At 54.7% G+C, this 22,366-nt stretch overlaps 1 protein-coding gene across 1 annotated transcript in view; it reads left to right on the top strand.

Annotated features, from left to right (window-relative positions):
* The window catches only part of UNC5A (unc-5 homolog A (C. elegans)), a 41,194-nt gene that overhangs the window by 14,694 nt on the left and 4,134 nt on the right, over positions 1–22,366 (top strand). Inside the window, exons 2-10 of the mRNA XM_006873492.1 lie at positions 9,578–9,646; positions 12,051–12,287; positions 15,927–16,070; positions 16,290–16,393; positions 16,518–16,698; positions 17,341–17,508; positions 18,129–18,293; positions 19,317–19,505; positions 19,597–19,899. Of these exons, the coding sequence (XP_006873554.1) occupies positions 9,578–9,646; positions 12,051–12,287; positions 15,927–16,070; positions 16,290–16,393; positions 16,518–16,698; positions 17,341–17,508; positions 18,129–18,293; positions 19,317–19,505; positions 19,597–19,899 (1,560 nt within the window). The remainder of the gene's footprint in view (positions 1–9,577; positions 9,647–12,050; positions 12,288–15,926; positions 16,071–16,289; positions 16,394–16,517; positions 16,699–17,340; positions 17,509–18,128; positions 18,294–19,316; positions 19,506–19,596; positions 19,900–22,366) is intronic.

Raw genomic sequence — 22,366 nt, 5'->3', positions numbered from 1 at the left:
GTGGGAAGAGCAGGGACCAGGGAGACCAGAAGGGCAGCTCAGTGACAGACACAGGGACCTGTGTGAAGCAAGTGTAGGGCTCCCCTGCGACCTGTTGTGACCCCGATTTCTAGATCTGTCAAGTCAGAAGAGAGCTTGGACATTGTCCAATCCAACTTTGGTCTGCCAACTTGTTTGGCCCGCACAGTGTTTAAAATGTTTAAATGACTTGTCAACATTTTAAAACAGGAGATTTCACATAAAAGCTTAGATTTCCATCTTCTCTTGAAAGAAGCCTGGCTCCTCTTGGCTGAGGCTGGTTGGACTGAACCAGTCCCCTTTGTATGGCGCTGCAGTCTCCACTCTCCCAGCCCCACCCAGTCTCCCCTTGCCCCCACCCCTGAAGACACCTGAGTTTGTCCTCCCCATCCAGTTCTACCCCTTCTGAGGCTCAGAGAAGAGAGTGACAGATATGTAGAATCAGAGTAGGGACTGGATATCCAATCTCGTGATGGCAAATTGGCCCTGCCCTGCCCTGCCCTCGGGTAGGACCTGAGATGGCACACCTCACTGCTCATACCCAGGAGCTTGCAACGTGTGGGGGAGACCACCAGTCACTGGCCCCCAACTTGCCAGTCCCTAAACTGGACACTGCTGGCAGAGAGATGGCTCAGACCTAGCAGTGCACACTTGAGAGTGCACAGCCTGATGCAGGAGGCAACCACACAAACAACCATCCCTAACTCAGTCTGTTCATGCTCGTTAGTGGTGAGCGCCACAGGAGTGAGCAGCGTGCTGCACTGTGCAGGCAGGAGTTGGGGAGGGTGCATGAAGAATGAATGGGCAGGACAGTGGGGGACATCAGAAGGGAGCAGGATGCACTGCAGTGAAGAGAACAAAGAGAACAGCAGTTGCAAAAGTTAGGACCAGGAGAGGCGTCTGGGGCTTTCAGCATGAGGGCATCATGGACAGTACTGAGCTGGGTCCGGGATGAGGGTTGGTGGCTAGAGATAGGCAGCCACATCAATCATTTGGGGCTGTGAGGAGCTGGACTCACCCAGTAGCCAGTGGGAAGCACAGCAGGATTGAAGTGTGGGATCAGGTTTTCTTCCTAGAAATAGCACTGTAGTAACACGATTGAAGATGGTCCAAAAGTCAGGAGGTCACATGGGAGATGGGCACAAGCAGTGCCCTTTAGGGGGCTGGGTGAACTGAGTATTATAGCCGTGATGAGGGAGAAGAGGGATGATGGGGGAGAGAGGTGGGCTGGGGGACATGCTGGGGCACTCAGAGTGGGAGGCTAGAACAGGCAGCCATCTCTGATTGGCAGGACTCTCTGAGCTCCTTAGTGGGGAGCAGGAGGTTTGTGAGGGATACCCTGGGGCCCAACTTGGGATGTAGGAGGTTCTGGGGGTGTCCAAAGGCAAGTGAAGGTGTTAAGATACTGCTCAGGGATGAGGCTGCAGGTTAGCTGGGATGCCATGGGCAGATGGCTGATGGAGGCACCATTGGCGGAATTGGCGGGGGGGAGGGCTGGGGAAGGCAGAGAACAAGCCAGGTCAGTTCATGGGTGAGGGACAGCTATGATTGAAAGAGAGGTACTGGTGATGTGCCTGGGGCTGGCCAGACCAGTGGGTGGGATCTGGATCTGTGACTGGGTGACAGGGTTTTTCTATGGGTCCCTGCTGAGAATGGATGGAAATCAGAAGAGAGTGGGTGACCTGTGTCTGCAGACTTGCCATGCTGTTGTGGGCAGTGGTGTGTGTGCATGTGTGAATACTCTGAGCCCAGGTATGCCCCCTGGGGTGCTGATGGTCTGGGGCCTGCGGTGGGGCTGTGCCTGTCTGCGGTCTTGTTCACACTCGGCCCTGGACTCCACGCTCTATGAGGACAGGCTGCAAGTCCATCTTGCCGAGCTTACTCGGCAGAACACTTGCTGAATGAATGTGCCCTGGTTAAGAGTGGGAAGCCCTGGGGCCACCTGCCTGGGTAGGACTCTGGACAGGACCCATCACTCACTGCTTAGTTCAAATGGTCCTCTGCCTCTGAGAAAGATTGTGAGGGTTGAGTAAGAAAATTCATGTTGAGTTAGCCGTTTGGTTTCTGTGATGACTCTGTGTATGTGTCATGGGCAGTGACTGTGCCCCACTCCCTGCCCTGTGTACCCCAACCTGGCCAAGGGAGCAGTACCATCACCACTTCTAGACCACCCCTGGGCCTAGCTCTGGCCCTGCTCACATTAAACCAGTGAGATATGAAATGCTGCCATATCCAGGACAGGGTCTTTAATTAAATTAATTGCCAGCAACATTGTAAAAATGCTGATGGGGTCATAAACAGCACATCAATGATACCATTCATCACCCCCATGAACTTGCTGCTCACCACACCTGGGCTGGGAGGGGTGTGGGGAACCAGGCTGCAGCCACTGGAGAGGTGGGTGAGAGGGTGGCACACAGAGTAGGAGGAAGGGTTGCAGTCACACTCACACCCAGAGTGTAGATTTCTGTCTGAGACAGAGGTGGGGGGCTTGTTTTAAGGGTGCATGGGGGAGAACAGGTGCTCATTCTTATTCAGTCTGTGGGTTGCCCAGTGAAGGATGTTGATGGCAGTCCTGGGAACTGGCTGTGTGTGTTGTGTGCGTGTGTGTGTGTGTGTGTGTGTGCGCGCGCGCACAGGAGCCTCCTCTGATCCAATCTGAGGCCCTGACCCAGCTCAGCCACTGATAGCCCCATGACCTTGAGCATGTCCTTCCCCTGCCTGAGCCCCAGCTGCCTCCTGACAAAGACAGGGGACCTTCCCCACCCTCCTGCCTTTCTCTTGTTCCCAGTGCCCTTCTGGCACAATTCCCCAGGTCTGAAGGGAATTGTGCCAGAGATCCTTCTATGCCTCTTTCAGCGGAAGCTGCCATAGACCCTTGCCTGGTAGTGCCTGGTGGTGAGGGTGTTGGAAAGGCCACCGTCTTTCCTGCACTCTCACCCCATGCCAGGTGGAAGTGGAGAAGACAAGACCTGGTACACACACAGATACGTACAAAAACCACTAAACAAGCATAGCAACACAAGCCGCACACTGAAAGGATTCCCGAGAATGAAAAGGAAAATGCCTCCTTCCCCAGTCCTCACTGGGCTGTGTGACCACATAATTACCCTGGATTCCATTCTATTTAATTGCAGCTTATTAAATTCTAACCAGCCAATTATCAGCCACAATTACAGCTTAATTCAGGGACACAATAGCTATTTTATCGTTTGTTAATCAAATGCTTATTTAGACCTCAGCTTTCACCGTTTCTCTGGCCCGGAGCAAGACCTTGAAGCAGGACGGGGCCCCAGAGAGGCCCCTGGGAGCCTGCCCACCCCCTTTAAAGGCACCTCTTTCCTGTGCATCTGGGTAGGTTCTGACTCCCCACCCCCTTCTCTGGTGGGGTTGAGGGCTCACACCACCGGCAGGGATATAATACCTAGTGTGGGCATTGACTTAGAATTTGAAGACTAGAGTTTGCTTGTCTTCACATTAGCACATGTTTCTCAAGTACGTACGACGTGCCAGGGTGGGTACTGGGACTACAGCAATGAACAAGACAGTGGCCCGTGTTGTCATGACACTGACATTTTAGGGAGAGAGACACAGACAATAACAATCAAGTCCGTACACAGCAAGATATCTTCCAATAGTGGTGTATGCTATGAGAAAAGTAGATGGAAAGAGTCCATGAAGGGTGACTGCAGACATGGTGGTCAAGAGGGACCTTCGGAGGAAGTGAACTTGGAACTAAGATCTGAGGGGTTAGAGAATGACAGCCATGGAAAGATGGGGGGCAGCAAGTGACAGGCAGAGGAAAGAAAGTCCAGAGGTCCTGAGGCGGTACTTCCATTTCCTAGGGCTGCCATAACAGACCACCAAGTGAGTAAGTCTAAGAAGAATTTATTGTCTCCTAGTTCTGAAGGCTAGAAGTCGGACTTCAGGGCCTTGCTTCCTCTGTTGTCTCTCAGTCAAGATTCTTATCTCTTTCAGCTTCTGGTAGCCCCAGGCGGGTTCGTGGCATTCCTTGGCTGGTAGATGTATTGCGTGCTGTCTTCCCTGTGTGTGCCTCTTTCTTCGTCTGTTCCCCTTTGTATAAGACACCACACAGAAAGGACTAGGCTTAGGACCCATCCTACTCCAGTATGACCTCATCAATATAACTGATAACAAAAGAAAAACTCTATTTCTGAACAAGTTTACATCTACCAGTAGAGGGGTTTAGGACTTCAAATTTTCTTTCTAGGGAACACAATCAGATTGGAAGAAGCTTGGAGAGTTTGAGATACAGACAGCGGGTCAGAGTGAGCAGGTATGCACAAGGTGGGACCAGACAGCTGGTCCAGACAGTGAAGTTTGGAAGCTGCTTGGAGGCCAGCGCCCTCTGTGGGTTGCAAGGCCTTCGCCTCATCCCCGGCCTGCACAGAGCTAGCAGTACAATGAGGAACAGACAGGGAACCCTAATGCAGCTGCCAGATGCTACATCTGTTCTGCCTGCCTCCCCACCTCACCAACCTTGTTCTTTTTGGTTCAGAGTGTCCACATGTCCTCATGGTGCCTGTGTCTGTCCTTGTAAACAAGCCCCTGGAGTTCATTGGGAAAGAGAGTGACTTTGCTCCAATCTTGGAGAGGCGGCTGCTGCTCCTGTGACAGTTTTACGCACATGTTACCATGGAAACCAGAGCATGTGAGGGGTGTGTGTGCATGTGTACGAGCTGGCTGGGGAAGTAGCTCCCTGTCCATGAGGGGCCATTATCCTAGGTGCAGGGCTGTGGTCATTTCTGTATGTGGGGGCTTAGACCCAGCCTGATCCTGCTCTCCAGGAAGGTCCTCTGCTGTGGGAGCCATAGCCAGGCAAACCCGACATGGAACCCGGTGGGAAAGAAGGACAGATGCCCCATCCCAAAACTCTCTTCAACCTTGACCAAACTTGGCATATGTGCCCCATTCCACAAATGGGGGAGATAAAGTTCAAGAAATAGGCTTGAACTGGGTCTGGAGCAGAGTGAGCACCAAGGGTTTGGTGGACTGTCTTTGGAATGGTTCTGAGTATGCACCCCAGTTTGCTATAGACCTGTGTTTCCCAGTGTCTCACCACAGATCTGAGTGGTCACTTGAGACCTCACAACTAGGTGCCACCCCAGACCATTGGTCTCAGTGGGGGCTAAGGGGCTGAGACTTGAACCTAGGGTTTGGGACCTGCCCTCTCATGTACATTTCTCCCATGTGCCCCCCACATCCCACCCAACCCCACCCCTTGCCTGTCTTTCTCTGATAGCAGAGCCCCCTGGGGAGGCCCCCCATCATAGATATGTTGTGTTGAAACAATCACAACTTACGACGTCACCTCAGTGCCCGGAGTGCCAGTGGACAGGAAAGCACCAACACCCCCACCCTGCAAACCCAGGCTCTACTACTCCCACCCCTGCGTCTCCCTGGGAGATATGCCCCCAGGACAGGAGCCCTGCCCCAGTGCCTTTACCCCCTGGGCCCAGCACAGGCATTTGAGGAATGGAGTGTCCTTCCCACTAGATTGATTGGTCGATTAGAAGGCTCCCGGCTAGATTTGCGTTTCAGCCTTCCACTTTAAACCCTGCTTTCTGGGCTCTGAGCTCATTTGAAGGAATCATGTTCAACAGTCATTCAACAGGCATTCTCTGAGCCTTCTCAAGGTGTCAGGTCCCGGTCAGGCTCATAGCAGGGGTGGCAGTAGGGGGGTGGGGGGGGGGGGAATGCACTGGGGTTGTCAGCACTCAGGCCCTGACCTCAAGGAGCTGATAGCATAGCTGAGGGGTGGGAGAAGGGCAGACACTGAGATAGTGGCAATACAGTATGCGAGGTGCTGAGAAACCAGGCTGGGCTTGGGAGGCTCAGAGTGGGTGTGGCCACTCTGGGGTCAGGGGAGACTTTCCGGGGGAGGGGATGTTCAAGGGAGCCAGCCTTGAAGATGAGTAGAAGTCAGCAAAACAGATCCCAGAGAAGCAGAAGGCAATGGCTTCTCTCTTCCCTGGTGTCTCCATTCTCCAAGCTCCTGCTTCAGACTGTGGATGGCTACCCCTCTCAATTGGTCTTGCTATATACATGGGGGTCTGGTCTAAGCCTGTCAGCCCCAGCAGCTTCAGGACCACCTGCTAGGACTCCAAGCCCAGCAGGAACAAAGGTTGTCTCTTCCCACCAGTCCAACTGAAAAGTCGGCATCTCCTTTATGTGGGTGGGGTGACCTGGCAGGGGGTGGAGGAGGGAGGAGTGTGCTGACGCCAGGTCCAGGTCATGCACATACCCTTGGGGCCATGGGTAGGATCAGCCCACTGGGATCATATGGCTATGTTGTGGGTGAATTCTCAGAGGGAAATCAAGCACTAACTGTCAAAAAGTCAGGAAGGGAAGCAGAACCAACCCCACAGGAGCCTGGAACAGAACATGCAAAAGCCCTTGAGGAATTGCAAATCATCCTGTAGCCAGGCCACAGGGGGTTGCCTAGAGGCCAGGGATGCAGGCAGTCCTAGGCTGGCAGAGCCTCGAATGCCAGGCTAAGGACTCAGCTCTTTATCCTGTGGCTTTCTCCTCCCCACTGCCTGGACACCCAAATCCTCCTGTGGTGCTGTCTATAACAATTCAGACCTCCCCACATCCCCGGCTCCAAGCAGACCTAAACCCATGGCCATGGAGTCAAATTCGGACTCAGAGTGACCCTGTAGGGCAGAGTAGAAGTGTCCCCCAGGCTGTCAGAGGCTGTACATCTTTAACGAAGCAGAAAGCCTCATCTTTCTCCCATAGAGCAGCTGGTCGATTCCAACTGCTGATCTTGTGGTTATCAGCTCACCTCATAACCAAGCAGACTTACTACTGAATGAAGACCTTCAGGGAGTAGGCCAGTCTGGGAATTCTGCCAGTGGGCAGGCTTTGAGTATGGGTGCCCAGGTGGTGAGGGAGACATTGCTGGTGAATAGCCAGGAAGGAGTTTTACTGGAGAAAGATGGAGACCACTGTGCCCCAACCTCCTGTACTCCATTTTAAATAGACATTTCTCAGGAAAATAGAAAAAAAAATGGAGTTTGCTGCCCCACCCCCTACTCTGCTCCCCACTTCTCACCCACACCCCTGTAATACCCCACCCCACTCCCCGGGTCACCAGGAGGTGGTGGACAGGGTTTGGCGAGGGTGTGGCTGCTCTTGGAAAGAAGTGCTTCATCTCCAGGCTCCCAAGGACAGAGTCCCCACTCAGTAAATATGGGTTCATTAATAGCTTGATTAATCACACCTCATATTTTCTTGGTGCTTTTAAAAATAAAACATTTGAAAGCACTTTCACACCCACCCTGGGCTCAATGTTGTACAGGAAGGTCTCAGCACCCCAGACTGCAGGTGAGGGAAGCGGGGCTTGGTTTCTGAGAGCAGCAGCATGCTAGGGCATGGCCAAGGCAAACGCAGTGCCCTCTCCCTGCCCTGGCCTTAACCCAGGGGCCATTTTGCCCACTCCCCAAATCTCGCTGCAGGACAAAGTGAAAGGGCCACCCTTGGGCAGGTCTTCTGAAATGCAAGGGAGAAGTGAGGGTGGTCATTTCGTCACTCAGCAAGTGCCCCATCAGCACCCAGGCCTGACCTAAGCTTAGTGCTGGGTCCAATAATAAAAGAGATGGGGCTCCTGCTTCAAGGGAGTGTGCAAACCAACCTGCCCCAATCCTGGGTGTGGCAGCCCTGCAGAGAGGTTCAGGGCACAGGGCAGATGAATGTGGATCAAGGAAGGCCTTCCAGAGGAGGCAACGCCTTTGCTGAAACTTGGAGGCTGATAGGTGTTCCCAGATGGTCCAGAGGCAGGTGGGAGCAGCACAGTCAACTCCAGCAGCCTCCTTATCCGTCTCCCTGCTGCCACCCTCCTCAGTCTACCCCTCACCCAGGTCTCATCCCTCCTCTGCAGGTAGCCCTCCCAGGCTCCCCATTGTCCTTCCATCCTTCCTGATCCTAAGGACCCACGAGATGTGGCCCTTCCTCCTCTCTGACTTAACTCCTGTGAGTGTCCTCTCATCCACTCTGATCTGGACACACCTGTGCACAGGGAGAGCCTTTGAGGCATGGGTGGTGGACATGGGTGGCTCTGCCTGGCCAGTGTAGCTAGTACCTACCTGGGACCCACCTGTACCTGCCTGCTATCCAACAGCCCCAGCAGCCACCGGCAGTCAAGGTGCATCCCCCTTGGCAGTGCTTTCCTACCACATCCATCATCTCAGCAGGCTGGGTTGGAGCGAGCAGCAACAGGTACCACTCTCTGAGTTCCATTCACTAATGCTGGCACTCAGCAGCCTTGCACTGGGTGGCGGGGAACAGGGATAGACAGTCAGGTGCGAGGACAGATGCCTCAACCACCTGCTTGCCTCTTCTATGAGAAGAGCTCTAGCATCCGTGAGGACAACTAAGAAGGGGGAATAGTGTGGCATGTCTGTATTGGGAAACTGAGGTGGGGAACCTTCTTTCTAGGGGGAGCGACATTGGAGCCAGACCCTGAAGAGAAGGGTGGAAAATCCTGATATGGGAGGGAGAAGGGGTGTTTCCACAGAAGCAGAGACCTAAGTGGGATCGGTGGATGTTTCTGCAGAAGGAGGTGAGGGCTGACTGGACCAGAATGCCAACTTATGGTGCTTGACCCTATCCCAAAATGGGATAAAGCCAGGAAATAGGAGAAAGAAGATCCAGGGTGAGGCAATAGGGAGTGGTAGAGACTGTGGAAAACAGGCCATTTGGCATTGAGCATGCATTATTTGGTATTACTTTCACAAATGAGCACAAGATTCATGTCAAAGAAGACCACTCAGGGTGGTTGTTGAGCGGGAGAAACTTCAGACTCCTGCCCTGCCTTCTTTTCAGGGGAGAGGCCTAAATGGAGCAATGCTGGAGAGTGGGAGTCTTGGGTACTGATAGATAGGGTAGATAGAGGTCACATAGTTGGCTCTGGGCCAGAGCAAGGGAATGCTGCCTTTGCCCAGGCAGCATGCCCCAGCCCCAAGAGGCCACCTCATGGGGTCTGAGTTACTCTCGCCAGTGGCCTTAAAGTGTCCTTGCTAAAGGGTAGATCTGCAGCCCAGAGGCCCCTGGGCCGGCCTGGTAAGTGCCCCCCAGGGTGGGGAGGGGAGCCCTCGCCAGCGTGGCGTGACGGAGGCCCAGGAGAAGTGAGCTATGTCCCTTATTGGTCACAGTACATTTCTTTTTCATTAGCAGTTAACTGCAGACATGAAGGATTGCACTGGGTTCAGCGGGTGGCTGACGTGAGCAGTGCTTGGTGCAGTGATCAATAGGGAGCGCCCATTCCCTGCCCCCATAGCCCAATCAGGGAGCCCCGCCCCTCAATAGGTGGGCACAGGGCATCGTGTAGACCTTCTGCTGGGTGAGGTGTGGAGTGAGGCAAGGCAGGCCCAGAACCAGTCACTAGACCTACAGCCCCTGTGCATTGTCTACCCTGGGGTCCAGCCAGCTGGCCTCTGTGCCGCTCTGAGGTCTGTGGAGGTGCTGAGGATCCCCTAGGTAAGGGTGGAGAAAAGCCGTGGGTCTCCTCAGATCCACCCTTTCCATCACTCTACAGATCCTGCATGGGCTGCTGGGCACAGAACAGGAACACAGCTCCTTGTATCTGCAGCCTGGGCTAGGGGCTCACAAATGGGGACTGAGTGACAGGAAAGAGCAAATGTAATAAACTGTAACAAAAGGGGCATGCGGCAGCCCTCATTAGACACTGAGAGTCCACTGAGAGCCACAGCTGGAGGCCTTGGGTAAGTGACTTCCCCTCAGGCCTTGGACTTTCTAAGACCAAGCTGTCTAGAAGGCTACTCCCCTCAGCCTGACCTCCACCTTCCTGACTCTGAGAATCCAGGTGGAAGGGATTCAGAAAGTGGGTCAAGGAGAGGAGAGCTTCCTTCCCAACTGCACATGTGGTCACAGGCAGCCTGTTTCTGAAGCCATAGGGTCCTGCAAAGTGTTTGGCTGTTGGAGAGAGGTCACAGGAAGGAGAAAGGCAAGCTGGAGATAGATAGAGTTCAGAGTCTGGCCAGGGGTCAATTAGGGATGGGGAGGGCAGAGGGGGAAGGCAAGAGTGGGAGTGGGATGAGTGAGGAGACAGGGAGAACCAGGGGAGGGGCTCAGTGTCAGAATTGCCCCCACCACTGTCCCCATGGTAACTGCCCCTCACTTGGCCAGGCTTCCCTCTATCTCTCCATCCCTCAGGCTCTGAGAGCCAATCTAAGTACCTGTGTGAGGCCAGGACTGCCGGAGCCTGGGGGCTAATTCCCTGAGGTGGTGCTCCAAGCACCTAACATGGAGCCTGCAGACCCTCGTTGAATTCTGGGTAGAGTGACCTTGGTTGGGACTTTGCACAGGTTACCCGATCCTGTCAATAAAAGGAATCACAGCACTCCCCCATGAAGGATGGCTACACGGGTCCCCAAGCTGAGGGTGCTGACGCCTTGTGTTATAAATGCAAACCCCCCAGGTCCTGGCAACAGCTAGCCTGCACTGCACTAAGTGTTCCCCCTTTCCCTTTCAATCCTCAGCCCCTAAGAACTGGGCACTGTCTCCCCGATTTGCAGAAGAGGGAGGTGATGTCACACCAGGTATTCAGCTCCTTGACAGGCATTCCTAGATCATCAGGCCACATACAGGACCAGGTGCAGACACACACGCCAAAATCAGTCTGGAGGACAGGAGTAGACTCCCATGTTGGAGTGAAGGGGACAGATTCCTGCTGTGGAAAAGACAGGGTCCTGTTTGAAGCCCTTGTGCAAACAGGAGAGAAGAGGACCACTGGCCCTAGACATGGGTGTTCCCTGGGTGGGGAGGGGGCTTCAGGAGCAGACCACAGGTGGCTCTGAGACTTCCACATATGGGGCAGATACCACCTCCACTTCACAGATGGCAAGGTCTTCATTAGCAAGGAGCAGATCTTCCGAAATTCTTCTCTCGTTATGACCAGAGAGCCCCATTCATTTTGCAGGTGGTTGGTGCGAGTCACTGCAGCCCTGAGGAGAAGGAAATTCCCAAGGGCCTGTTTGGTGGGTGGTTGGGTGGAGCAAGACTGAGGGTTTCTCCCCACCACCACCACTACTTCCCAGGGCCCTGGTCGGAGCAGACGGGTCAGACTGCTCTGGGGTTTTTAACTCCACCAGTGCCTCAAAGCCAATTACCTGTGTAATTAGCAACAAATGACTTGTGGGATGGTTGTGGTTTTCGGTTAAAATTAGAAGGAAACCTATTCCCGTCTCCTTGAAGGGATCCAGGCTCTTGGATAGACTTTCCTAGCCCCCACTCCCCTATGTTTACCCAGAGCCCAGCCTCGTCAGCCACTCCCACGCCTGCTCCCCCCAACACCCTGAGCTTCTTTCCTGTAACAATGCCACCCAGCACTCCTCCAGGGACCCCTAGCACTGCTCCCCAACACACACCCTTGCATTCCCTTGATATTTCCTGAACACCTGCGACACGCAGAGGCCTGGAATGGGAACCAAACAGAAAGTGGACTCTGAAGAAGGCCCCACCCAGCCTGCCAAGCCCTCTCCAGGTCCCCCCAACTCCTCCCCCTCCCCCCATCAGCTTCCCTGGACTGAATATGCCTCACCAGATCCCTGAACCTCTAATAACAAAAACTAAACTCCTTACCATCGCGTCAGTTCCGAGTCACAGCAGCCCCATATCTATCCAAGTAGAAATGTGCTCCATAGGATTTCTAATGACTGTGACCTTTCAGAAATTGATTGCCAGGCACCCCTGCATGGATTTGAATTTAAGACACCAATCTTTCAGTTAAAAGTTGACTGCTTAGCCCTTTTTGCTACTGTGTGGGCCTACTGTATTCTGGGACTGTCTGTGTGGCCTCAGTTAAGCCGCCCACCAGTCTTCAGGAGTGAGTGGGCTTGCTCTTCCCCCATTTTACAGAGGAAGATACCAAGGCTAAGGGAGCCTGGGCTTCTATTCTCCCACATGAGGTCTTCAGCCATGACAGCTGCCTCCTCATCCCATCCCCTCTGGCCCCCGAAACCCACTCACCTTCCTCCTCTGTTCCCATGCAGGTGCCCAGCAAAGTACCACTATGACCAACCCGGTGCCCAATCCGGTGCCCGGCGGCAACCCAGACCTTCTCCCCCACTTCCTGGTGGAGCCTGAGGATGTGTACATCGTCAAGAACAAGCCAGTGTTGCTGGTGTGCAAGGCCACGCCTGCCACGCAGATCTTCTTCAAATGCAACGGGGAATGGGTGCGCCAGGTGGACCATGTAATCGAGCGCAGCACAGACAAGACCAGTGGTGAGACTGGTGGCCTGGCCAGGCGGCCAGCTGGGTGCTGGGGGGCGGGGGAGCGGGCCACAGCTGCCCCAGGTCCAACACCCCTCACTGACATGGCCTGGGCACACCACGCCCACAGTTCCATCCCCAGGTCACCAGGAAAGGTAGGGCTCCTGCAACGAGGACCCTGTGTGTCTCCAGCGAGCTCTCCCATCCCAAACAGGACTGGGCTCACATTTGAGAAGTACTAACTGTGAAAGGAGACTGGTGCCTGGCCACTGCTGGGGAGCAAGTGCCCACTGCTGGGTCTGCGCCTGGCTGAGCCATCCCTGCAAAGAAAGGGAGTTTGGAGTGAATGGGTACCAGAGGATCAAAGGGTTTACAGACTGCCCTTGAATTCTGTGCTTGTTTGGTTTGTTAGTGTCCATCCACTTGCATATTCATTTATTTTTTCTTTAACAACCTTTGTTGAGCACCTGCTCCCTTGCTGAGGACACAGCCCCACCCTCAGAGAACTTAGGCCCCAAAGAAGTGACAGCAGGATTGACCACTCAGTGTGTCCCAAAGGCAATGCCAGCAACAGGAGAGCAGATCTTAAAATTGACTGGGAATAGCTTATCCCAAGCCAAAGGAAGGGAAGGTGCAGACGGTCTGGCTAGCAGGCCCCCAGTGGGATGGAGCTCAGGGCCTGGGAGAGGTGAGCCTGGGCTGCTCGAAGAGGCCAGTGTCAGGCAGAGTCCTGAGCATCATCAGCGCCCCACCTAGCAGAAATACCCAAGACCTCCCTGCCCACCTGGGCAGCTTTAGTACCCACAATTAACACCCACAGTGTCCCAGTGGGAGAATCTGCTGCAGAAGCACAGGTGATCCCCTCCCCTCCCTGTGCCTCAGTTCTCTCATCTCTAAAATGGGAACAAGAAGAGCTCTTTTGGTGGTTGGGGTTGGAGTGGAGAGGGGCTGTATGATATCACACCTCTATCTGGAGCCCAACTTGATGAGGCCTTTCCCTTCCACCCACTCAGCAACACTTTGCAAGCAGTATGATGACTCCTCCCACGGCTGCATCAGGTCCCCCAGGGGGAGGGCAGGTCCTGAGGAGGGAGCCATATCCAGGAACGTAACCTACGGCAGCCTGTAAGACTCTAGGCTAGCTAGCTGCCTGCTGTTCCCTGCCTCCAGAAACTACCATCTGCCTTTCCAAACACACAGACTTCCTTGTCTGAAGCACTCTGGCTATCATGTTGTCTCCAGTTTGTGGCTTGGGTAAGATCTCAGTCCCTGCCCTGGATGAGTATTTGTGGACCTGGTGGGTTCGCCAGGGTCCCAAGAGCCCACACAGTTTTGTTGCATAACTACCTGCCCTGGGAATACAACCTCATGCCTACCATAGCGGACGTGTTAGAATGTTTGTTGATCTTATTGATCTGTCAACCCAAAGCCATTCGTTGAGTGCTTTGAGGGAAAGAGAAAGGCTTCCCTTAGCCACAACAGATCCCATGACCATGGTGCCACACACATTGCCCAGACCAGAGACCCTGACTAGAACAGGTGTAGTGGAGATCAGAGGTCAGCTCATGTCTGCAGTCCCACCCTAGTCTCGCCCTCACTCATCCTTATTCTCCATCAGAAGGCCAGGGGGACAACCAAAACCTGTAGATGCTGGAACCCAAAGTCTGAGATTTTGTTAAGCCTCAGGGGTCTGAGAGGATAATTTGTTGTTAAATGAATAGATTGGTTATTAGAAGCAACAGTGAGAAGGTGGCAACCTAAGGCCCCAGCCAGCCCTCCGCCACCACCTACTGCCTATATTGGTTCAGAACACCTGAGTAAGTCCCCACATTACCCCCCACCTCCTCCCTGCCCTTCCCCAAGACTGGCACCTGCACCAGGCAAAGGCATATGCAGCCCCCAAAGACCCTGCGCCCAGGAACAAGGCCACTTGGTCACCACAGGACCTGGTAGAACTGGGACTTGCCCTGGGCCCACCGCCCTACTTCCCTAGCAGTAGTGAGGCACTGCCTGGAGCTGGGACATCGTGGACAGACTTGGCCCTCATTCCTGGCAGCAGGAAGGAGAAGAGGAGGTGACAGGACGGGGAGGGGGGCGGGGGAGAGAAAGGGAGAAATAGGAGCGCTTAAATTTAGTACTGTTCTCTCCAAGCTGACTGCCTGGGTGGGTGTGAGTGTGCCGGGGGGGCCATCATCCACTTGTCCACCCAGGAAAGGAAAAGTACCCAGGTTAGAATGTTCTAGAGATCTCCTGGCCCTAACTCCACGGGCCAGAGTAGTAGGGATGGGGTGAAGGAGCCTTGTCTCCAGTCACAGGTTTGGACTCTGTCCTTCTCAGACGTCCCAGACACAGTGTGCCTTCCCCCTGGTCCCTGTTAGGCCCCCTGGGTTCTCAGCTCTAGGGAATGGTATACTCGGTGTCTCACAGAATAAGTCAGGCAGGGCGGGGAAAGCAGGGAGACAGGAGTGACCTCAGCTGCGGTGACACCCCATCTCCTGTGAAGATTGGCCAGTCCAGGGTGCAGATCTGAATGATGGAAGAACTGAGGGCCAACAGGCGAGCGGAAAGACTCCTGAGGTCCAGGAATGGGTCAGCGAAAGACATGGTAGAGAAATTAAGAAGGAAAGAGTCACCCCACCACCTCTCAGCAGGGCCTGCTCGCTAGCACTGTAGCCCTAATTGAATTTCTCTGTTAACAATGGAAACACATTGGCAGCCGGCCTCTCTCCCTCTTTCTGATAAGCCAGTGACCCGAGGGAAATTGGGGTCAGGAGGAGGAGAAATTGGAAACAAACAGTCTTTTCTCACTCCTGGGGAGACTGGTTTTGGCTGCTGGCCAGATGGTGGGAGGAGAGCTGGGTCCTTGGGGGGCCTGAGTCCTCACAGCACAACCTCTCTCTTTGGATCGGCTGTAGCAGCCTGGAGAGGTCCCCAAGACTCCTCCCAGGCCATCAGTACCCACTCCCACCCCATCACCCTCTTCCTGCAGTTCTCCCTATCTGATGAGCACCCCTAGCCCAGCAACTGCCCAGCACCCTGAGCAACTGGATTCAGCCAGCCCTGGATGTCAGTATCAAGTCACTCTCCTCAGCCTGTTTCCTCATCCATGTAGTGGGAGCAGCAGCTACCCAAGGCAGTGGGTTACATAAGATGAGCAGTGTCACCAGGTCCTGAGGGAGAGGACCTATCATTATACTCCATAATCACAGCAATTATAGTGCTAATGGCAGTTATGATATTATCACATATGAGGAGCTACCTGCTAACCTCTGGGAGTGAGGGGTGCTGCCAGATCCTTCCTCACCCTTCCAGAGCCCCAGGGCTCAGCCCAGCTGCTTTACTCAGCCTGCCTGGGGTCCTTGGAGGCCCGACCCTGTGACCCAAAGCTTCCCTGTGCAGTTGTCTCTGAGACACCCATGCAAAGCCCTATTAATGACAATTCTGCTAGTGAGTCCAGGGAGATGGCTTTCTGTATCAAGTGTAATGAGTAAAACTTACAGAAAACCTCTGGGTCCCCCGCCCCAAGAGCTTCCCTGGAGTCCTGCCCAAGCTGTACCTACAGCAGGAGTGGCTGTAGTGCAGGGTCCCCACACCCTAGAGGGTGGGCCTGGGCCAGGCTGTGTGGCCCTGGCAACCCTCCTCTCCCCCTAGGGCTGCCAGCCATGGAGGTGCGGATCAACGTGTCCCGGCAGCAGGTGGAGAAGGTGTTTGGGCTGGAGGAATACTGGTGCCAGTGTGTGGCTTGGAGCTCCTCAGGCACCACCAAAAGTCAGAAGGCCTACATCCGTATTGCCTGTGAGTCGACTGGGGGTGTGGCAGCTTTCTGAAAAAGAGGGACGGATCACTAAACCCCACAGTCCTGGCTTAGTGGCTGGAGGAAGTGCCTGTGGATACTGCCCAGTCCCCTCACACACTCCTAGGCACCTGGCACGTGCTCCTTCCTGGACAGAGCTGGCCGGTCTTGGCTATGACCTGAGACACTGGGACAGGGGGCACTCTGGTTCTTCTCCCCAGATTTACGTAAGAACTTCGAGCAAGAGCCACTAGCCAAGGAGGTTTCCCTGGAGCAAGGCATCGTGCTGCCCTGTCGCCCACCCGAGGGCATCCCCCCAGCCCAGGTAAGAGCTGGGCTCAGGACCCACTCCACAGAGGCATGGGGTCTCACCTGCCCAGCCCCACCCGGCACTTGATACGGCTGCCAGGCAAGCATTGCTGTAACCTGGCCCTTTCCCACACACCCAGGTGGAGTGGCTCCGGAATGAGGACCTGGTGGACCCGGCGCTGGACCCCAATGTGTACATCACACGGGAGCATAGTCTGGTGGTGCGGCAGGCCCGCCTGGCCGACACGGCCAACTACACCTGTGTAGCCAAGAACATCGTGGCGCGCCGCCGCAGTGCCTCTGCAGCCGTCATCGTCTATGGTGGGCCTGGGCGCCAGGGGAGGGTGAAGGGTCCCCAGTCATGGAAAGTGACATGAGGCAGGGAGGTGTGTGGCTGGAGGGTGGGGAGAGGCCATGGAGCCTGACTGGAATGCCAGGGGAATGACTGGCTGGACTGTGGGGCCAAGGGCCATGCTGGGCAATGTGGGGAAGAGTAGTAGACATACGTGACCAGATCATTTCTGGACTTTCTAGACTGGCCCTATGGGTTGGAGCATTGTGCAAAGGGAGCATGAGGGGACAGGATAGAAGTCTAGAAAAGATGGTAGACCATAGCCTGTATCTCCAAGGGTGGGCAGTAGAGTCAAAGAGTCCAGGGCACCTTCAGGAACAGGCTGAGGGAGGGTGTAGAGTCACCTCATGGAAGTCTGGGCTGGGCTGGCAGAGCCTTTAAGCCACCCTGAGTGCCCACAGTGCTGGACAGAGGGAGGACGACAAAGCAGTGCTGCCACGCCCTGGGAGCCAGCAGGCACAATAATGGCCTCCCTTCCAGGCTCCCCTTCTGGCAACTCACTGGGGCCCTACCCATGCCCAGAGTTCCACCCCCCCCCATGCCCCATCCCCAGGCCGGCATGTCCCAGGAGGCCCCTGCTCCCTGACCCCAGTCCCTCTCTGTCCGGCCAGTGAACGGTGGGTGGTCGACGTGGACCGAGTGGTCCGTCTGCAGTGCCAGCTGTGGGCGTGGCTGGCAGAAACGGAGCCGGAGCTGCACCAACCCGGCACCTCTCAACGGGGGCGCCTTCTGTGAGGGGCAGAATGTCCAGAAAACAGCCTGCGCCACCCTGTGCCCAGGTACCAGTGGCTGCCGCCCCTGCATCGCTCTCACCACGCCATCTCCGTGCCCGGCTCCATCTCGCCACCAGCCTGCCCACCCATGGCTCCATCCCACCCTCCTGCACTCAAGGCCAGACTGTCCAAGGCCAAGACCATATCCAGCCTGTGGTTGAGTCAGGGTTCAGTCTTTTCCTGTGTTTGGGACGCAGTCTGCGATGCAAGATCTCCACATAGAGAGGAAGCTGGGCTGTAGTCAGAGAGCAGAGTCTAGGACTTGGCATGGGGTAAGGCAGGGCTCAGCCTGGGGCTGCGGGATCCAGCCTGGGGCTGGGCTCACAAGGGTCATCATGGAACCCAGAGCCCTCCCGGCCCAGGACCAAACAGCCTCTCTGGTGTGGGCAGATCAAGCAGCCCTTGGCATCATCGTGCCTCCCCCCTCATTAGCATGCATCATTCAGGCCGGTTGGACAACAGCTGGGTGCACGCTGGTGGACCCAGGCCTGGCTTTGCACCTGGGGCCAAACTTACTCCTCCTGCCTGTTCCGGATGCCCAACAGAGCCACAGCACCGACAGCCCGGTTGGCCCCTCTATCTGACTGTGCCATCCCCCTCTGTCCACATCTGTGTCTCATGTGCAGTGGACGGCAGCTGGAGCTCATGGAGCAAGTGGTCAGCCTGTGGGCTTGACTGTACACACTGGCGGAGCCGAGAGTGCTCTGACCCTGCACCCCGAAACGGAGGCGAGGAATGCACAGGAGCCGACTTAGACACTCGCAATTGTACCAGTGACCTCTGTGTGCACAGTAAGTAGCCCCCAAAGAAGTCCCCACCACAATAGGCCAGTGTTGTACTGACATACTTGGGCTCCTGGCTTTTCACTGCCCCACCATGGACAGGTAGTGGCTACAGTCATTCCCCTGCCAAGGGCTGCATCGCTTTTTCCAAAGTACAGGCCTCATCCCTAACACACTCACATACATGCACCCACACAAATACCCCAGTATCTCCCACTGCCTCTCCTGAGAAATGCCCACAATTGAGCCTTTACTTGTACATACCCATCTTCACATGTGCACCTAAACCCCCAGTCCCGGCCACCCATTCCTGTCCCTCCTTTCCTGCAGCTTCACCCCCACCGCCCCAGTGCACCCATAAGTCCTGTGGGGATACCAGGCTTGTGGGGCCTGTTAATTACAAGGTTATAACTAACAATTAAAGATCTCAGTTGGACTTTTTCTCTAGAACACACCCTCCCCCATTCTTTCAATTAAAAACCTAATTATCTGTGTCAATTCCTTTCTGATGGACATTTATTCCATTATGCAAAACCCTTCTAAAAATCAATATCACTTCCTTCTAGCAGTCAATCACCTCCTCCCCTCTCTGCTCCAGACCTGGAGAGGGTAGCCAAGGAGGAGAGCACTCTCTCCCCTGCTCCTGGCCTATGGACCTACCAGGCACCAGATGGACAGGCATGCCCAGGAAGGGGTCACTCTGGGTAGCTCACTCCCAACCCTAGTTAGTGCTCCGGGACACCTGGGGGAGGAGATCTCACCCTCCTCCACGCTCCTGGAGCTAGCCTCAACCTGGATCCCAAGCCCTTGATATGGTTTGCTCAAAGGCACACAGCAAAGTAGTAGCAGACCCAGGACTTAGATCTGAAAGCCACCGTCCCCCAGCAAGTATCCCTTGCCCAGAAATGGCTAACTCTCCAAGGAACATAGAACCCCAGAGGTGTGGACTACAGACCCATCCTTCTCAGCCTCCTTCAGTTGAATGGTTAGTCCTGCACTCTACCCTTCCTAAGATCATCTCTCTCTGGGCAGCTGCATCCGGCCCTGAGGACGTGGCCCTCTACGTGGGCCTCATCGCAGTGGCCGTGTGCCTGGTTTTGCTGCTGCTTGTCCTCATCCTGGTTTATTGCCGAAAAAAGGAGGGACTGGACTCAGACGTGGCTGACTCGTCCATCCTTACATCAGGCTTCCAGCCCGTCAGCATCAAGCCCAGCAAAGCAGGTACAGACCCCCTGCCCCAAAACCCCAGCCAGGGGCTGCTAGGCAGGGAAGTGCTTAGGGACCCTCCCCTGAGTGTGTCCTTTGCTTGCAGACAACCCCCATCTGCTCACCATCCAACCAGACCTCAGCACCACCACCACCACCTACCAGGGCAGCTTGTGTCCTCGGCAGGATGGGCCCAGCCCCAAGTTCCAGCTCTCCAATGGGCACCTGCTCAGCCCTCTGGGCGGGGGCCGCCACACCTTGCACCACAGCTCACCCACCTCGGAAGCTGAGGACTTCGTCTCCCGCCTCTCCACCCAGAATTACTTCCGCTCCCTGCCCCGCGGCACCAGCAACATGGCCTACGGGACCTTCAATTTCCTTGGGGGCCGGTTGATGATCCCCAACACAGGTAGGAGAGCCCCAGAGGGACTCGGGGGAGGTGGGAGAAGGAAGACCAGCCCCCATTTCCCTTCTGAAGAGGACAGCACAGCCCAGAGTGCCCCTTAGGTTTCTCCCTTCCCTCAAGTTGCCAAGCCAAGGTCAAGGCCAGCAAGGAAAGAGGGTGGAATTGCAGAGAACCCAGGAATGGCCAGCATGGGTTTGCTGTCTCCCTTTTGTGGCCTGAGGACACAGAGTACTGCCCATTTGTGTACACAGACAGCCAGTCTTTGTGCCAGGCTCTGTGCTGGACTCCTGGGCCCAGAGGTAGGGCAACTCTAGCCCCAAGGAGCTCGAACACTCCTGGAAAGCTGGCCAAAGAGCGTGCACTGTCACAGAGAAGCCCTGGGGGCTGTGGGGCTCCCCCACCCATACCTCCTGGCTTACCACCGCAGAGGTCATGTTAGTGTGGCCTTAACCTTTCCAGGGTCATCATGAGAGAGAGCGCCACAGCTGCTGGTGTGGCTGGTTACTCCCACCTTGAAATTCCAGATTCCCTCAGCTTTGGTGACCTCAGGGCTCCTTATTTCCCAGCTGCTTCTGGCACCTGTTCCCTAAATGTAGGTGCCCCTCCTGGTGCTCTCCTCCCCAGCAACCTGTCCTGCAGGCAGGGCATGAATACCCCTTCCCCCCACCCCCCACCCCCTACTCCTCCACTCCCAGCCAGCAGCCTCTCAGGATGGAGGCCAGCAGCATCGTCCACCGCCTCCTGGGCAGCTCCATCTGCCTGTCTCATAGCACCTCAAATTCCTCCTGCTGAAAACAGAACTGTCTCCCACCCTCCCCCAGAACCACCTCCTCCAGGTCTTCCCAACTTAGGGGCAGCTCAGTCTAGTCACTCAAGCCAGAAACTCAGGGTCACCTTGACCTTCTGCTCCACCTCCTTCACTTGCCCACTTGACCCCCACACCAGCTTCAGTCAAATGCCAAACATTGTCATTCTTACTCCAAAACAGCCCCTGCAGCTCTGCTGCTCCCCTCCCCAGGACCACCCTCACCTTGTGCCCAGTTTTCCAACTTCAAATGTGCACCTCAAGAAAGCTGAAGTTGATCAGGTCTCTCCCCTGCTTGAATCTGTACTGTGGACTGTCCCCCACGGGTTGCTGGGGATTCTTCCTCATCTGTATGCATGTTTTGTTTTGTTTTGAAGATTTAAAAAAAGAAAAGGTTTAGGGTCCTAGAAAAATTGCACAGAAGTGTAGAATTTCCGTCTACCCATTCACTGCCTCCCTCACCATGCACAAAGTTTCTCTAATTATTCACATCTTGCATTCCTGTGGTATATTTGTTACAGCTGATGAGCCAACATTGATACATGATTATTAACTTAAGTCCCTAGTTTAGATTAGAGTTCATTCTGTGTGTTGCAGTCTCAGGGGCTTTGACAAAAGCATAATGCCATGTGTCTGTTATGACAGTTACCAGATAGAACCATTCCACTGTCCTAAAAGTGCTCTGTACTCCAACTGTCCATCCCTCCCCCTCTCCCTGAGCCTCTGACAGCCTTGCCTTCTCTATAGCTTTGTCCCTATGCCCTTTTCTGAAGGCACAGCCAGGATTGACTCAGCATCCCAACACACCCTGCTGTCCTTTGCCACTAGCCCCTTTGTCTTAGTTACCTAATGCCGCTGCAACACAAATACCACGAGTTGGAGGCTTTAAAGAACAGAAAATTCTTTTCTCGCTGTTTAGCAGTCAAAAAGTCTAAGTCAGGGTCTCAACTGTGTCAATTCCTTACTTATAGGTCAGCCTGGGCCTTCCTTGGCTTTTATACTAACCTCAGTCTTCCCTCCCCCCTTGACCCCCATATGTAATTTCCATCTAATCTGCTCCTTTCAGAACACAGAAGTGGTTGGGTTTAGGAGCCACCCTACATTATTGACATGACCTCAACTAATAACTTGAAGACATTACACTCAGTTGTATTATGATTTGTTGCATTACTGTACATTGGACCACAGCCACAGTATAGGGCTGAGGATTCCAGCACATATTTTGGGACAACACAGTTGCACTTGGCAGATCTTCATTTTCCCCTTCAAGTCTTGCCCTAGACAGCACCTCTTCTCTGTTGGTTTGTGTTCTGTACAAATGGAGGTGACAAGGGACCCCTCACCAGGGCAGTTAGGGCACTGAAAGGAGGTAGCACAAATAAAGCTCTGAGAAGGGGACCAGGCACACAGTAAGTTCCCCGTATTACCCCAGTGAGGGGCTGCTCCCCTTTGATCTCTTTCTCTCACCCCTCAGTGTCCTACGCTGCAGTCAACTTGTTTTTGTCCCCACTGGACTGAGCTTCATGGGAGCAGGGCCCATTGATCTCCAGAGTACTCACGTTAGTGTTAACATATGTCCCTCTGCCACTTAGGCACGGGTGTCTGGGATCATCACCAACATTAGCAGCTGAAACCAGGAGGTAGTGCCAACTAGTGAGGGGAGCG

This window comes from Chrysochloris asiatica, unplaced genomic scaffold (genome assembly GCF_000296735.1).
Source record: "Chrysochloris asiatica unplaced genomic scaffold, ChrAsi1.0 scaffold00242, whole genome shotgun sequence".
Lineage (NCBI taxonomy): Eukaryota > Metazoa > Chordata > Mammalia > Afrosoricida > Chrysochloridae > Chrysochloris > Chrysochloris asiatica.
The sequence above is the reverse complement of the archived record's forward strand: the minus strand, read 5'-3'. Positions and strand labels throughout refer to the sequence as shown.